This window comes from Argiope bruennichi, chromosome X2, assembly GCF_947563725.1.
Source record: "Argiope bruennichi chromosome X2, qqArgBrue1.1, whole genome shotgun sequence".
NCBI classification, from domain to species: Eukaryota; Metazoa; Arthropoda; class Arachnida; order Araneae; family Araneidae; genus Argiope; species Argiope bruennichi.
Window position 1 is genome coordinate 108,770,994 of NC_079163.1, and position 18,499 is coordinate 108,789,492.

The 18,499-nt window shown below is 31.4% G+C and overlaps 1 protein-coding gene across 1 annotated transcript in view; it reads left to right on the forward strand.

Annotated features, from left to right (window-relative positions):
- Nucleotides 1-11,539: 11,539 nt before the first annotated feature.
- The window catches only part of LOC129960307 (sugar phosphate exchanger 3-like), a 31,526-nt gene continuing 24,566 nt past the window's right edge, over nucleotides 11,540-18,499 (forward strand). The window contains exons 1-3 of the mRNA XM_056073645.1: nucleotides 11,540-11,829; nucleotides 15,782-15,887; nucleotides 17,775-17,867. Of these exons, the coding sequence (XP_055929620.1) occupies nucleotides 11,681-11,829; nucleotides 15,782-15,887; nucleotides 17,775-17,867 (348 nt within the window). The 5' untranslated portion in view covers nucleotides 11,540-11,680. The remainder of the gene's footprint in view (nucleotides 11,830-15,781; nucleotides 15,888-17,774; nucleotides 17,868-18,499) is intronic.

The window sequence follows — 18,499 nt, forward strand, 5'->3', positions numbered from 1 at the left end:
ATTATTCTTTGAGTCGTAGTATGTTATGTATATCGACTTTTTAAATATAACCTAACATAAATAAAGCTTAATCCCAATATCAATCAGAATAATGGTTTCAATGTTAAAAACTGATTGTAAGGCTCCTGCAGCTCATTAAAATGAGTGGCACGCATTTTCATATTGCACATGTAATTTCTTGAAAAATATTAGAGGTATGTTTTAGGAATGCAGAAATGGTATTACCAGTTCTTCACCTGGTGTTAAACAATGATTGACCAATTTATTTTTTTAAACAAACTTTAGCCTTTTCAATAACTATATTTCAATGCACAACCAAAGTGTTGGGAGATTAACAAAATGGTATATTTAAAATGAAAATTACATTATTTAAATTAAGGAGAATATCTATTAGTACTTAGAAATTAATTTTTTAATGTGATATAAAACAAAGTAGGATGTTATAATAGGTTATGAATGCAGTTTACCTGTCAATCTTTTCTAGTTTTTTAAAATAATATTGAATTGGAAAAATGAAACTTTTCGAATAATGAGAGGTGTTTCTTATTTAATTTTATTTGCTACGCGTTCGTCTGATTCTGAAAATGCATCACAGCTGGTGAAAATATATCAGGTTTTACTGAATCATATCGCCATAACTAAGGTGGCACCAATGACGAAACTGCTATATCTCACTATCCTTAACATGTTTAATTTGCCACAGACTGAAGTTGAACTCAAAGAAGTTTCTAAATATGAAATTTAATAATGTTTACTTCTGTATTTCGAATGGATATACATAAATATTTAATGCAAAATTATATTGGATATCGCAGTAAAGTATGAGGTAATATGTTCAGTCCTCTTTATGTCTTTTTTTATTCTTGAGTAGATAAGCAAATACCACATTTATCTTTCCTTGCCCCTCTTTATGTCATTATAGCAAGGAATATTTTGGTTTCAAATATCTACTTTTTGATGTCCTAAAACATTGCAAATTTATTGATGAAGAGATGACTTATAAAACACTAAAAAGTTAAGAAGCTCATTGAAAAAGGTGAAAGAATCTTCCACAATTTCTCACAGACATGTTTCAAAAATGATGGTAAAAATATCCATCTCTCAGTGAGCTCCATATATAATACGTGCTGTTCCTTTTCAATGAATGGTATATTTAGATTCTGTGTTTAAGAAAACACCCACTAACTGTAATAATCTTGTAAATTTTACTATCAAATGAACCTTATAATAATAAAAATTAATCTGAAAAAAAAAAGGTAACACAAAAATAAATTTTTAAAAGACACTTTTATTTGTATATGCTAAAATGCAGAAATGTTTTTTATTTTAAATATTTTCAGTTTTTTAATATTTAATTTATAATTTATTATTATAAATATTCTGGAGTCTTAAAATAATTTTTCCAAAAGTTCACAACCAACTAGAACGGGAATCAAAATTAAATTAAATTAATCGATTAATGAATAATTAAGTTCTGAAATAATAAAATAGCTATTTTTATCAGAAATACAAAAATGCACATTTCAAAACTCTAGCACATCAGAATGTCAGTAAAAGATCGATTACTAAATTCCATCTGTGAAAGATGTCAAATAAAACAATCTGAAAATAAACAAGTTCTTATTGGGACTCACTTATTCTCTTTTTTCATTATTAACTTAGTCTGATACCATGTACTAATTTATTAGTTTAAATTTAACTAGTTAAAACTAATTTATTAGAGTAGATCATTTTTTTGTAACTTTAAAATGGAAAAATATGTATAAAAATATTCGTTCGTCCTTTGATTTATTAATGCTAATAAAAGAATTTCAAAACTCTTTTTGTATATAAGGAATGCCTTTTTAACTCGTTGTAATTTAATTTGGTTGACTACATGAGGTGTATTTAGGGATGGCGTTTTTTCAGCATTATTCTTAATTACTTGGAAGATAGTGGAATAGGAGCTCACACCAGATGCTTTGGCAAATGAATGTCCAATTACATGAGCTATTTCTTCTGGTGACGAAATAACTTCTGTCCCAATCTTCAGTATTGGAAAAGTGAAATCTCTATAGATACCATTGATTGCTTTAATTTTCCTCCATAGTTGTTTACTTGATGTTAAAGAGGTGATTGAAGAGACATAGCATATGAAAGATTCTTTTTGACTCTGCCGCCGTATTCGACGAGCAAATGCCCGAGCCTTCTTAAAGGCGATGAGGTTTGACGTTATAGGATAACGGCGAAATACGTTCCATAATTTTTTCTATTTCTTGTATGCTTTTCGGCATGTATCATTCCACCATGGTTTGCGAAAACGATGAAGTTGTGGGGAACGTTTCGGGATCGAAAAATCAGCAGCCTCGATTATAGTTTCTTTTACTGCATCATTAATATTTGCAGTCTGTACCACTGCATTAGTAATCACTGCCAATTGTGTGAAGTTGCTCCAGTCCGCCCGTTGGTATATGAAACTATGTGGTCGCTCAATCACACAAATAGTATCAGCATAGGAGAGGCGCAGTGGATAGTGATTGCTATCATATAGGTCACTTCCAATATTAAAAGCTAACAATGTAAACAGAGAAGGAGAACAAATGGCTAAATCTAGTGAATGAAATGACCGTGTTGGTTCGTGAAAATAAGTTTTCTCGTCTTTATTAAAGAGACAGACACAATAATCTGAAATCAATTTTTCAATCTGTCTTCCTCGGAAGATTTACATCATCACTACCCCACATCATGTTATGTCCATTGAAATATCCGACCAACACAAATGGCTCTGGCAGCTGATCTACTAATAAATTAAGACCATGTAGATTAATTTTATCATGTGGTGGAATGTATATGTTACAAATGGTAACCAAATATTTAAAATGTACTTGTATAGCAACAGCTTGCAATGACGTGTGCAGTGGAAGAGCATTACTCGGATAAAGGTTTGATGTTAAGATGCAAACTTTCCCAGAGGAGCCAATTCCTCTTATCTACATCTTTTCGAGTACAACTATAGCCACGTAGTTTAAAAAGCTCCTTTCGAAACTGTTTCCTTCAAAAAGGTTTCCTGAAGGCAAATGCACACAGGCTGGTACATATTAATCATTGACTTGATATCCTCAATTTTAGAACGGTAATCGCGGCAGTTCCAAGAAATGCAAAGAGACATTAAAAAGAAGAATAAAAAGGAAAAAAAATTTACTTCGGTTTCTTAAAGAACTTTGATTTGTAAGACTTTCGTGAAGGTTTCTTCGAGTCTGAGCTTTCTCGGTCTTGATCCATGTCACTTAAAGAGTCATCAGATGGATGAATTGTAAGGCCGATGAACTTTTCTTTATCGTCAGTTTTATATTTCATTATTTTTATTAACAGCAGAAGTTTTTAGATTCGTCTTATCTTTTTGTGTGTTTTTCTTTCTATTCTGTTTTCTAGAGGAAGTGGAAGATGTTTCTTCCCATGACTTTTTGATTTCCAATAGCGCTAACCATTCACTCATTTTAACAGTAATTGTTTTCTCTTTTTCTTTAGAGGGGTAAATAATAGAAGTGGAAGTTTCGGAAAATTTATTTACTGTTGAAATTGGTTACAGAAAACTGCTTACGGTTGGAGTTTTTATAGTTGAAGAAAACAATGGAAACTTTGATGCAGGAGTTCGAGCTTCAACGACTTTTCTCGCTTCTTGGTAGGATAATTTTTGATGAACTCGGATCGATTGAATTTGTTTTTCTACTGTCCATTTGGGGCAGTTCTTTGAATATGCCGAGTGATTTCCTTTGCAGTTAAAACACAATTCGGAATTCGTACATGATGCATCCTCGTGACCAGATTCTGAGCAATGGGCATAGTTCACAGTATTGGATAGACAACTAGTTTTCGAATACTCAAACCTCTGACATTTAAAGCAACGTAGAGGGTTTGGGACATATGGGCGGACTTTACAATTTAGATATCCAGCTTTGATAGAGGTGGGAGATTAGTCGTACGAAATGTTAGAATTATATGTTTGGTGTCAAAAATTTCAGTGCCTTTTTTAATTTTTATGCGTCTAACGTGTTGTACTCCTTGTTTAGATAAACCTAAGAGGATTTCAGCTTCGGAAATGCCTAACAACTCAGTTTCTGATATAATTCCTCTAGAAGTATTCAACGTATTATGTGATGTAACATTAATTGGATGATCTAGAAAGGTTGTTGCCAGAAGGAAAGATTTCGTTTGCAGAGATTCGTTGCAGAGATTCTATTAAGAGGTCACCAGATAGCAACTTTTTCACAGATTTCAGTTCGCCATCTATGCTTTTAATAGCTTTCTCAATCGCAAATGGCGATTTGCTTTTCAACTTACCTTGAAAAGAAGTGATTAAAAAACGAGTGTAAGAAGCCAGTTCGTCCACGGTAAATGTCGGTGAATCGTGATGAGATGAGCCCATATGACATTAGAAAAGATTCAGGCCCGATGGCACCACCCACCATGGAGCCCAACAAGGGATGGCAGCCACCGGCTCTGGCCATTCCCAGCCTCGGAGCCTACCATGGTGCTAGCCGGAACCTATACGCTGGGAGTCACCCCCGGGTACAGTGACCACCCTTAACGCCAAGCCCGAGGAGTGACCTCTTCGTTTGATCCCCTTGAGCAGCCCAGTCATGTGCCTAGGATACCGGCCGATTGATACTCCGGGAACCGAAATGTACCACCCGTCCTGTGGGTCGCTATGCACGGCCAACAAGTGGATTTTTGGCTGTCCATGAGAAGCAAGAAACAATGTAAAAGGCAACCGCTTCCCATGGAAAGCTCCCTCGCTTACCGTCGAGGGAAAGAAACAAAATAAAAGGTACAATTAATCAATATATGCAAACCAAATCTTACAGAAGGAAAAAAAAAAAAAAAAAAAAACGGTTACCCAAAATACAAAATGATCCCCAAAAAATGCAAATTTCGAAAAGTTGGACAAATTTAATTTAAAACTAGGAAATGCAAAGAAATGATCTATAGTCTGGAGGTGAGGAAATTAAAAATAAAAGGGAAAAGATTGCTAAGGTATCCCAGGGTCGTGACGCCCGTAACTACTAAAGACAGTAAACCCTTTGAGATAGGAAAAGATCCATGGGTACCTCAGGGTCGGGACACCTGTACTCACCTATAGTAGGCGAGCCCCTGAGGGGGTAAAGTTGAGGTCACAAGAACACATACCGAATTTTATTTATTTATAAATCACGTCGTTTACAGGCATGAAAATAAGTATGTATATTTTGGATGTTTAAATTGTATACCAAATTTTATCTACCTCTCTTTTTGTGTTTTGTAGTTGTCGAGTTCACTTGTACTTAAACAGCCAGCAAACAGATTTCCTGTGAACGGATTTCGTTCAAAATTTGATAGAAACTTACAAATTTGATCTTAATTCCATACACTAAAGTTCAGCCATCTAATTGTTCAAAGTGCTTTTGAGTTATTGTGTTCACAGACAGACAGGCGGACATAAAGCTAAAAATGCGCTTAACGTAGAGATTCGTGAAAATCACGAATTCGAGATTTTTGTCGATTACAATACTTCCTCTATATTCTTCGTATACAAGAAAGAAAAGAGACACATATTTTGATATTAATAATAAAACTGAAGGCCAAATCGCATCCATCACAGATTTAAAAAAAAACAACACCGTGAGTAATATCGTTCAAACAATTTATAAACGCACTAAAAATATAAGCATTTTTGTGAATGAACTATTATTCAGAAAATGCTGACAACCAATAATAAGTTTCAGTAATTTGAATTAAAATAGCAAAAGCTGCGAATCAGAAAAAATGACGAAAATGATGATGAAAAGTAAAAGCAAGTGGAGAGAAACGGGAGAGGGGAAGAAAAGCATGAGTTGCGAGCGCATAGATAGAAATTCATTTTTATATAGCTCGATAGCTGACAGCAAATGGAAAAGAGAAATATAAATACTATTTCACAAAATATACATTTGTTAGTATTTATACATCAAACTCGCAAGGCAACAATTGTGTGCGTTTTAGCAACTTTTTTCAAGATTTTTTTTAAAGATTTCATTGATTTGAGTGTACTTAGTTTCCCCTTCAGTTTTCAAAGGGTTCATATATAATTAATAAGCCTTTTAATGTATATTTCTAAATATTGGTGAAATAACTGAAAGTGTAAAAGCATCAAATGAAAGAGAATATTGTGCAAGGCAAATATTTCAATAATGAAAGTAATAAAGACATCGTGAAGGTTAAAAGCGATACTCATAATATCCTAAAGGAAAAAGAAACATATTTATCTTGAAATTTTTACTTTCAATCTACCATATATATATATATATATATATATATATATATATATATATATATATATATATATATATATATATATATATATATATATATATATATATATATATATATATATATAATTTAAATCTTTAATATTTTTTAACAAAATAGTTAAATCAGTCGCTATAGGGCGAATCCTTTGTATATATGTAATATATGGAATAAAGTTATTTAAAGTAACGGAGTTCTAAATATTAAGATTAATTTGGAGTTAGTACCAATAACCGGTGTCCAAAGAATTTTTATTTTTAAAGTGACTATGGCTAAAGATGATAAAAATGGCGAAGATATTACACACAAACTGTGCAAAGTAAGTATCGAAATTCCTCCTTTTTGGATGGATCGCCCAGAAATTTGGTTTTTTCAAGTCGAAGCCTAATTTAGATAAGTGGAACTGTTTTCGACAAAAATAAATTTAACTACTTTGTATGACAATTAGAACCCAAATATGTCGAGAACATCTAGGATATCGTAACAAGTAATTCCTCTACAAAATATTCATAAACCAAAACAAGGCTCCTATGTTTATTTAATGAAAGTGGAAGAACTCAAACTAAAAAACTTATTACCGAAATTGATTCAGGTAACTTGAAACCAAGTCAATTATTACAAAAGTTAAAATCCGTTGCAATATCGGATGCGTACGAAAACTTAACCAGAACTTTATGGTTAGAGAAATTGCCAGATTCTATGCGTAATATAATACTTGTTAGGGAGGAAAAGTTACCCAAGTTGGTGATCATGGCTGATAAAATTTCAGATATGACACCTTTCAATGAGATTTGTAGCGTATCAAAAACTGTTAATTGCTCGAATACAGACCTGCTAATGAAAATTCAATCCCTGAAGCAGCGAATTGTCCAAATGATTTCTCGTCATATATCGAGACCACGATATAGGAACAACTCTCAGTTAGACAAACGATCTCCTAGTACTTCTAGAAGAAGATTTAATCCTAAAGAAAAATATAAAATATTGTTTTTATTATTTTCGTTTTGGTAACAAATGTCATCAGGATAAATGTACTTAGCCGTGCAGCTGGTCAACTGATTGGTCATTGAATCAGGGAAACGACAACGCAGTAGAGAATACGGCCCGCTCTGCTGGCGATAATGTCCCAGAGTGTCGCTAATTTCACTTATTTACAAGAGATAAAAATTCGAAGCTGTGTTTCTTAGTGGACAGTGGTGCAGACGTTAGCATTTTACCCGCATCAGGTCAAAATAAACAATCCACGGATTTAAAGTTGCATGCAGCGAATATGCTGAAATTGAAACCTATAGTATAAAACTGTTATCATTTCAATTGAGACTTAGGCGTGAATTTTTATTTCCATTTATAGTGGCCAAAGTTAATAAAGATATTTTAGGAGCTGATTTAAATTAATAGATTTAACTTAATAATTTATTTGCATAAAAAGAAACTGATTGATGGAGTAACTCAACTAAAGGTGATTGGTGAAGTTGCTTCCATCCGTGGAAATAATGATATCGTTACAGTAAACACTTCAAAAATTCACACTGTATTAAAACTATACCCAGACTTATGCAAACAAAATTGGTTCTTATCAGATTTAAAACAAAACATTCAACATCATATAAAAACAAATGGTCAACCTGTCCATTCTAAAACAATCATCAAAAGCTTGCAGTAGTTAGTTAATCAAGAGTTCGTATTCATGTTGGAAAATAACATAATAAGACCCCCTAGTTCTCAATGGGAAAGTCCTCTTCATGTGGTGCTAAAAAAGATGGTACTCTTTGCCCATGTGGAGATTATAGACAGCTAAACAATAGAACAGTTTCTGATAGATATCTTCATCCAAGGATTGAGGATTTTCATCATATTTTAAAAGGTATAAATATTTATAGATTTATTTAAAGCCTCTACCAAGTGCCTATTGCCGAAAAAAGCAGACGTAAAACTGTGATTATTACTTCTTTTGGACTGTATGAATTTAATGTAATGAGTTTTTGTTTGAGGAATGCGCCAGCAAAGTTTCAAAGATTTATAAAGTTTTTGCTCATCTGAACTTCGTTTTTCCTACCTAGATGACATTCTGATGGCATCTGCTAGTTTCAAAGATTTATAAATAAAGTTTTTTCTCGTCTAAACTTTGTTTTTTCCTCCCTAGATGACATCCAGAAACCAATATCTCATACATGTCTAGCTTAAAGGAGCACGAAAAAAAGATAAACGAAAAATTCAATGGACAGATGAAGATAAAGAACAATTTCAACGATGCAAAGGTGATTTGGTTAATTTAGTCAATCCCTCTTACCATTTCTGAGTCATGAACTATCTCTGTCACTATATACAGATGCTTCAGATTTGGCGATTGGAGCGGTACTTCTACAATTTGAAAATAAGGGATGGAAACTTATTCCATTTTATTCCAAAAAACTAAACGAAGCTCAAAAGCATCACATGATCTGGAATTATAAGGAATTTACCTTTCCATTACACATTTCAAATTTTTACTGGAAGTAAGAACGCTTAAAATATTCACGGACCATAAACCCATAACCTTTGTTTTTAAACAAAAACCAGAAAAAACATAACCTCCTCAACTTCGGCATTTACAATACATTTCTGAATTTTCAACTGATATGCAGCGCATTGAAGGTCGAGACAACAACGTTGCAGATACTTTATCTAGAATTGAAGAAATTTCTTTGATTGACTGCGATAAAATAGCAGATAAACAAAAGATGAATAAAGAATTACAGAATTTGAAGACATCAGCAATTTTCCTGAACTTCAAGCAATATCCGCAACATCTGGGAAGTTTTTGTAGTACGAAACGTCAACGAATAATATCAGATCATATATTCTTGAAAGTTATTGCATGAAAATATTTTATCAAATGCATAACGCAGCCCATCCTGGCATTTAATCACCTGTAAAGCTCTTATCATCTAAATTTATTTGATCAAGTATCCGTAAAGATGTGCCGCTTTGGACTCTATCTTGTATGGCTTGCCAAAAAAAGTAAAATTAATCGGCAAAAAATCAAGTTTCGGTGGTTTTCAACTTCCTTCAGAATGATTTAATGATGTGCATATTGATCTCATTGGACTCATGCCACCACCAAATGGGAACATTTGCTGTTTTACTTGCACTGACCGGTACTCTAACTGGATGGAAGTGATTCCGCTTAACAACATTTCAGCAGAACAGTTGCCAAAGCATTTTATTCTAACTGGATTTTAAGATTTGGTACGCTAGTCACAGATCGTGGAGCGCAGATTAGTTCAGAATAGTTCAACAACCTATCAAAAATGTATGGAATAAAACTGCAACATACAGCTGCTTACCATCCCCAAGCTAATGGGAAGGTCGAGTACCTCCATAGATCTCTTAAGACAGCACTAATGGCACACAATAACCTGGCCTGGAATGAAACACTTCCATTCCAACTGTTCTTCTTGGCATACGCACAGCTATGCAAGAAGATTTTGCTTACACCCTTGCTCAAATGGTTTATAGACAAAATATTCGTTTACTTGGAGAATTTTTCCAAAAGAGCACAACTCCTACACCACCTGATATTTTTGTAAGGCAGCTTGAAAATTCTATGGAAGAAATTGGGCCTAGAACAGTATCTGATAAATATGTCCAAAAAATATTCGTTCCTAAAGTTTTGTAAATGACATCACATGTGTTTATTCGCAAAAATAGAATTAAAAAGCAATTTGAACCTCCTTACGATGGCTCTTTTCAAGTAGTTGAAAGAAAAAAAAATATTTTATTATAAAAATCAAAGACAAAGATGTTACAGTGTCCATTGTCAGATTAAAGCCTGCATATTTCTTGCAAATACCAGACACTACAACAGAACAATCAGCAAAGTCAGTAAGACAACCTGTCAAACCTCTAACACAGTGATTCCCAAACTATTTTGGTCGTGGAACCCCAAAATTTTTTGCCAATGATCGCAGAACCCTGAATAATTTTTAATCAACGACCTTTCAAAATTCAATATCTGATATTAAATTAAACAAGTATTATTTTGGTATTTCAGTTTTTATTGAATTAAGCAAAACTAAAAAAAAAAAAAAAAAATCATCATAGAAATAATTAATAAAAATACAAAACATAAACAAAAATAAATGGAAAATCTTTAATGTGAAGAATGCACCTGTTTCTTTGATTCCAAGATTCTCTTAAAATTGGGCATTAGGTTTGATAACTGAACTCGCATATCTGGTGCCGCATCAAGTTTGTTACGATATTTGGTTTTTGTCGCAACATATTTTGAAAACCCAACTTCACACAAATAAGTGGTTGCAAACGGCAATAGAATTCGAATAGTCTGTTTTGCTAAATTTGGATATTCATCGAATACATCTGACCAGAATACTGTTAATGAAAACCGTTTTAAATTTGGCTTCTAATTGTGTATCCAAACTCAATTCAATTCAATTCAATTTTATAAAAAGGAACTTAGTTGTGTGGTGAATAGCTTATAAGCCAGTTAACATATGAGCATATGCTTTGGACTGCGAACCACAAGGTCCCAGTTTCAATCCTTGCGCATCTCAAATTGGTGACCTCGGACAATGAACCTTCAACCTTCGTACAGCTGTTGTGGCGCCATCTATCCACAGCAACACAATGTCGTCACACTCAAGGGATGCAGCAACCCAAAGTCGTCACACTCAAGGGATGCAGCAACCCAAAGTCGTCACACTCACGTGATGCAGCATCAGCAACCACTCACCCACACACATGCTCGCCATAGTCTGTGATGAATAGCATATAAGCCAGTTAACAACGACGCTACATGAGCATATGCTTTTGTATCCTGGTTATGTTACTGGACTGCGAACCACAAAGTCCCAGGTTCTATCCTCGCGCATCGCATATCAAACCACTAAAGCTGTCGAAAGATTCTTTTTATAAGAAAGTGAATTTATATTGGAGTAGAACATTCAAATAAATAGTTTTAAAATACATAAAGCTCACCAGGCAAGGCTACAGTTAGCATATGAATAATAATGAATAGTGTAATTAATATGGCATTATAACTGAAATTAGAATTATCGAAAAATAATCTAGTTGATAATTTCTGTGGGTATTTAAGATTCATACTTAAGCATGATTCTAATGACATTTGAATTAAACAATAGCTTATCTATGGATCAAATGAAGGCGAGAACGTACTGCAGCTTTTATCCTTTGTTTAGTTTCTTGTGATTGGCATCAGTATGTTATCATTGATAAACGATCAGCGTGTTTTTGTTGTGAATAGTTTCTGTCAGTTTACTCAGGCGACTCAGCTGATGCATTGTTTGAAAATGGTCTTCAAATTTTAAAAGACAGAGCCGATTTTGGAAGTGTGCATAGCCAAATAGTGACATTACCGATGGCAAGTCGTCGCGCTGTGCACCGATCTGATTATGAAAAAGAAACTCCTTCGACAAGTGAGGATTTGGAATCAGCCAAGATATTATTAAGAAACCCAAAACCGCATTCGAAGTACCATATACTTGCATTTGTGCTTACGTTCTTCAGGTAATTTATTCATTAATAAATATTTTATAGTCTCTATCATTGTGAGTGGAGTCGAAAGTTATTATTTATGCTGAATTTGTGTACGAATCTCTTTATGATTAATCTGTTTGTAACTATGGCACGTAGACTTGAGTATCCATATGTATCATTTTCGGAACGAATCTAAATAATAAATATTTCTGTAAAAAATTTTTGACTTTATTTTCTTTCCTCTTATGAAACTTATTTTCCAATCAATTATTTATTAAAAAATATTTATTGATCGAATTTAAAAATGAACATGAATTTTTTAAAATTTTATTTTATGTAAAATACTAAAAGCAGTGATCAAGGAAACGATTTTTTCAAAGTAATTCTGGAGTGAAAACTTGTATAAAAAATTGACATATTTATATTGTATATTCAGTAGTAGTCTGAGAAATTGGATTTTTCTGATTAATTTATTCTTTACATTGTGTTTGAAAATTGGGACATTAAATCTGGTATTCTACATATTTAATATATATATATATACGCGTATAGAAGTTACCTTGATTTTGATCCCTCTTAATATTTTATTTTGTTATTCTATTGCATCAGTTCTCAACTTTAATCTGTTCACATTTTTTAATGTTTAATACTGGTTCATGTTCTGTTACTTTATGTAACTTGTCTTGTTACAAAATATCTGACCAGTTCCTTAACAAATCTCATTCCAATGAAATTTTTTTAAAGAATTTTGCTACAAAAATTTACTTGGTACTTTCTACTTTTTAAAATAACTTCAAAATATATTTGGAATCAGGTTTAAAATGATGTGCATTCCTGTAAGTGATCTGTAATATCACAAAGATCGGAATAGTGTAAGTTTTAGGAGTCATTAATTATTCTATATCATGTGTTATTTCTTGTGAAGTGAATAATATTCAAACCATCTACAAAGGCAGTTAAAAGTTCTTAAATGAACTTCAAAAACTATCCAGGCATACACTGACAAACTGCATGTACATAGGAGCATGTTAGCAAATCAGTACATCATAGAATAGACTGTTACATGATATAATGGCCTATATTTGCCTGAACTTTATTGTGACAACATTTCTTCTAAATATGATTGATAAACTTTCTTGCCAGACTATGCAAGCATGAGCCAAGGGAGTAATCTCCCACAGTGCCAGGCTAAATGCTGATGCTGCTGTATTGCATGTTATTGTCTTATTACTTCCATGAAATTATGGCATCCTTCACGAAACAATCACTGACCAGAAAATCAGCCTTCATCATAGCTTTTGGCTTCATTGTCTCAATGATCTCACCATATGGTATGCTTTGAATTTGCAGATATATTATCTTTTTTTAAAAGGACTTGTATGCTTGATCTGCTGTTAACTCTTTCAATACTGAATTGCCTGTTTAAGTAAGTATGGTGATCACTCAAAATGCTTGATTATCTCTGTGTTTTATTTAAAGATTCTTGCCTCATCCTGTATATTTCAGAGATTTGAAAACTATGAATAAAATTCATTAACATTCATTCTATAATAAGACATAAAAAGCTTGAAATTGAATAGGACATATTTTTTATTTGTTTATGAATTATAATTTTTAAGTTAAGGCTTTTTATCATAGAGATTTAGTTTGATAAAATAGCATAATTTATGCTCTAGTCTGAATAACAATTGATGTATTAAAGATTTTCAAAACACTAATCAATAAAAAAAGAGTATAATGAATTTCTTCATATCACCATTATCTGCAATAATCCTTATTTTTATAAAGATCGAGAAGAAGATCATAAAGATCATTATAAAAATCAAGCAGTTAGCTTTAAAGGAATTCAGTCCAATGTATAAAATCAAAGCAAGTCTCAAATTCTTTGTACCTAAGTTTAAAATATCTGATATTGAAAAAAATTCAAGAATAACTGTATCATATTCTATTATGATAATTAGTTTGGATTTATTCCGTTTACTTTTTCTGATGGCTGCTTCTTGCTCTCTACATGATTAAAGTTAGAGGCTTTATATATTATGTTGAAATGCCCAGTTTATCCTAATATAATAAATGCTTCATTACTGAAATTATTGATTAAAGTTGTTTTTTCACCATTCATTGCATAAAATCAAATTATATTCTCTGAATTTTATATTCATAGTATACATTCTAATCATGGTTCAATATTAAATTCTAAATCTCTTACGATAAGCAGTTACTTCCAATTAGAAAAAGTTTTAAATGACGTAGCATTAAATTTTGTTTTTGTCAATAAATGTACTGCTGAAAAAATTACAAAATCTAAGTTTTTATTCAGTGCATTGGACCTATCAGTCATATTTAGTAAAATATTCTGGATAATAATGTTTTATAGAAGAAAAAGAAATTCCAACTATTATAGTCAAACTAGTTAAGGTATCAAACTTCGAATTTCATTAATTTAGACTATTCAGCAGCCGTGTCAATGAAACAAAATCAGTTGATTGAATGATCTTCCTTGAGAAGGTTGTTGAAGTGGTCCAGAATTATCCAGAATAGTAATATTCAAAGCTTCATAACTTGATTAGTTTTTTACAGAAGAGTAAAACTTTTTTTAATTTAAATGTTAGTTTGTCATGGATACTTTACTGCATAAGATTAATTGGTTGGGATTATATAAAAATTTATTCATAATTTCCCAGAATTACATTTATTCACTGAAATAATTATTTGTGTCATTTAAATCATTTTCCTAATTTGAACTACATGTGTGTCTGTAATGGATTTGAATTTATTTTTATACCATAATTAGATTGGGCACCTTACATAAATATGCAGGAGAAAAAATTGAATTTCCCCAATGTAAGGATCAAAAATTATTCTGCTTATATTTCTTGCTTATAGGGGAGGGGATCCCATTATTTTAATTTTAAATAGTTACAATTTATATAGTAATATAAAATTTACTAGCTGTCTTTTATGTACTTGGAATTTAATATATCTTATTTTCCTTGAATTTTCTATCAATATTTTGTGAAAAAAGCATTTATCAGTAAGATTTTTTTAAAAAATATACTGGAAGTTGATGCATGTTTTCATTTCTCATCATTCTAAGTATAGATTAGAGTTAATTGATTTTCAGATAATACAAAGTCAATGTGCAATGTTTACCACAAGTTTGATGTCCTGGCACATAATAAGACAATATATCATTAAATGTTGGATGAATTGGCCTATATTACATAACTATGATTAATTGACTTCATTAAGAAGTAAAAAGTATAAATAAATAAATAAGCTGATACAAATATATTTATATTGAAAGATATTATTTTCCTTCCTATCATGTTATCAAATAAAAATAGTTACACCTTTAATTTTTTCTTGTTTAAATGCCCTGTTTCACAAGATTGGTGCGTAGGAAATATAAATAGAAGAATTTTACCTGCTTCTATTTTTTGATCCAACTTTTTGTGAATTAATTTAAAATGAAATGTTGATTGATTAAGATGTTTGATTTTTTTTTCAATGTACTTAAATTAAGCAGGTATTGCTAGATGTGTTTAAATAAAGCCAAAAGGTGGGATTTCGAATTTTCTTAAAATTAGAGTATCTCATGGGCAATATCCCCATACATTGAAGCTTAGCATTTTGATTAAGCTACAAATGATGTTGACTTCTGAAATGCACATAAAACACACACGCACGCACGCACCGCACGCACACACACACACACACTATATTGTCCATTAAACTTTGAAAAGTAGAAAGGCTGCTTGAAAGTCTCATTATGTTTGCATAAAGCCTGTGAGTATAAATCTTGATGTTCTTTATAATAAATTTTGTATTTGGGAAAGAAGTGATTATTTATAAAAAGTTAAATGGCTAATACAAAGTTTATTTATTTGAATTTATATGTAGCAGTAGTTTTCTGTTTTAATAATTCTGCTCTTATAGTTTTCTATTGAAGATTCATATACTTTTTTTCCTTCCTGTTTAGCTATGCACTCTTCCATGCTACTAGAAAAACCTTCAGTAATGTTAAAGTTACTATATCTGCCACATGGACTCCTCAGAACTTATCTTTACCAAGTGTATTTGACGATGTAAGATTTTTCGCAAATAATGAATTTGCTTTTGCTTGAATAAAAACTGTTTTGTAATTTAAAGATTTTTCTTTTTTTTGAATATAGTTAAAAACATTACCTTGAAAACTTCAGCATTGGATTAAAAATATTATTATGACAGTGTTTTTAGATATATTCAAGTCTTCAATTTTAGAGCTGTATTAACTTTTTTTTTTTTTTTTTTTGCTGTATTGTCTGTATTTGTTAAATGCATCCATGATCATTTTAGATCATAGATTTTTTAGATCTGTGATATTTGATTGTTATTCAATTTTGTTTTAGCTCTAACAAAATATATTCTGAATCAAATTAATGAAATAATTTGAATTTGATGAAAATAATGAACAAAACGTGCTTAACATTTTTTGATTTGAATTAAATAATTATTCCTGTGACTAGATGATTTTCCTCCTTTTTAATGATTTTTTAGATATATGATATTAGATTGTTATTAAATTTTATTTTAATATATATATATATAATGATATCTCTTAATCTAATTTAAATCTTAATTGTTTGATACTGTTTGCCGAGCACACTAAAATTCTTTTTGGAGTTCACATTAGTTTCATCCCTAGATGACAATTACTGCATTGACCTTTGTTTTCATTCTCTTCTTTTCATTTTATTTCTACTTTTACTATTGTTTTAGTCATATATATATAATATATTTATGAAGCTTAAGCTAATCTCAGAAATGCTGATAGGCCAATTTAAATGTGATTATTGGGAATCACAATAGGTTAAATTCAGTAACAGTATGAATGACCTGAATGATCAGAAAATTAAAAGTTATTACTCAAATCCAAATTATCACATATGCAGGGTGTTTGAGCAGAGTTACAAACATCTCACTAGGATGCATTTAGATGACTCGGAATCGCATAGCAGTGCTAGGGCAGAAATTCTTGCCAGACAGGTAGATGGCATTACACATGAACATAATTCCAGAGCGTTTCCCTAGAGACTCTTTATTTCAGCATTCCATAGCAAAATTCGGTGATCATAATCAAAGACTTCATTGCTGCTCATGTGAGCAGAGAGTGATGATAACCAATGATGCCATAGTTGACATCACTGAACCAAAATATTTTTCAATATGCATAATTCTTGTGTAGGTGGAATCCCCCCCCCCCTCCATTCTCCCATATGCATATAAGTAGTTTACTTGATGCCGTCATCAAGTCTTTTTATCAATTGAAAGAAAATAATATTACATTCACTTTTGTTTCTTGAGAGGAGAATGTAAATCTTTTTATGCAGGATTTTTACTGTCATTTCAGTTAAAATGTTGATTGAGAAGACTTTTTTCAATCAACAGTGACATTTTTGAAATATGCATTTCAGATCTAAATTTTGGATCAATTGTGATGTCATTGGTTTTTAGTCAGTGTTCAGTTGTGTGGTTAGTTGTCATAGGTTAAGATCATTGAGTTTTGCTATGAAATGCTGAAATGAAAGTTCTCTTAGAAAAAGCTGCAGAATCATGTTCAACACCATCTATTGTGTCTGACGAGCGTTTTTGACCCTGCATTCCTACATGTATGATTCTCATCTAAGTGCGCCTTAATGCCTCTTAGAAGTAAGTTTGTAGCCCTGTTTCTGAGACACCCTGTCCATTTCTTTAAATGATGTATTGAGATAAAAGCATATATAATTTCAATTTTCTGCAGCTGATTATTTTTCCCTGCTCTTTATTCTCTTTTTGTGATTTTAAAATTTTCAGATGTAGTTAATTCATTTATGTTAATATATCAGATGTAGTTAATACTTTTTATTACCCTTATGTATATTTGTAGTTTAAGGTACAAATTGGACATTGAGTTTGATATTCGATTTTGATATTATATTAATTATCTGTTTTAGAATTGGAATGGTCACCATTTATTTGACACACCAGATGATACTTCAGTATTTCTAGGTGTATTAGATACCGTATTTATGACTTCTTATGCAACTGTAAGTTCAGCTTTTTAATTACTGTCTTATTTTAGGTTTAGTGTCACCAAAATTCAAGATGTATTTATTAAATTTTATTTTTAAATTCAAAAGCAATATATCCTAATTTTATTTAAGTTGAATAATATCTATATTACTATGACTGAAATGCTTTGAGATTTCTAATATGTTGATATTTTGTTTTTAATATCATAATTTTTTTGTGAGCTCATTAATTTTATCTGGGTGCAAAGGAGGACTGTTCCTATTTTAATCTATCCCTAACTCAGTCTCCTAAAGAATAACAGTTTTTTTTTAAATAAAAAATAGATTTGCAGCCTCTGTTATGTAACTGATATTTGATTTCCTGTCATCACAAAATATTGATGCTTTTGCTTCATTTAAGCTTCTTCAGCATGATATATTATCTCAGTGAGTAGAATGAATATGAGATTGTAATGGGATGAGCAATGGAAGATCATTTTTAAAGATATACAGAAAGTTTACATTAAGAAATATCAAAACTTAAGGAATTGGTATTCTCATATTGTACCTCAGTAGGCAAAAGTGAACCTAGTCAGAATTAATTTGTTTCATTAATCTAAAATAATAATATAGCCTTCTGAGATGTAACTTATTACTTATGGCAGATT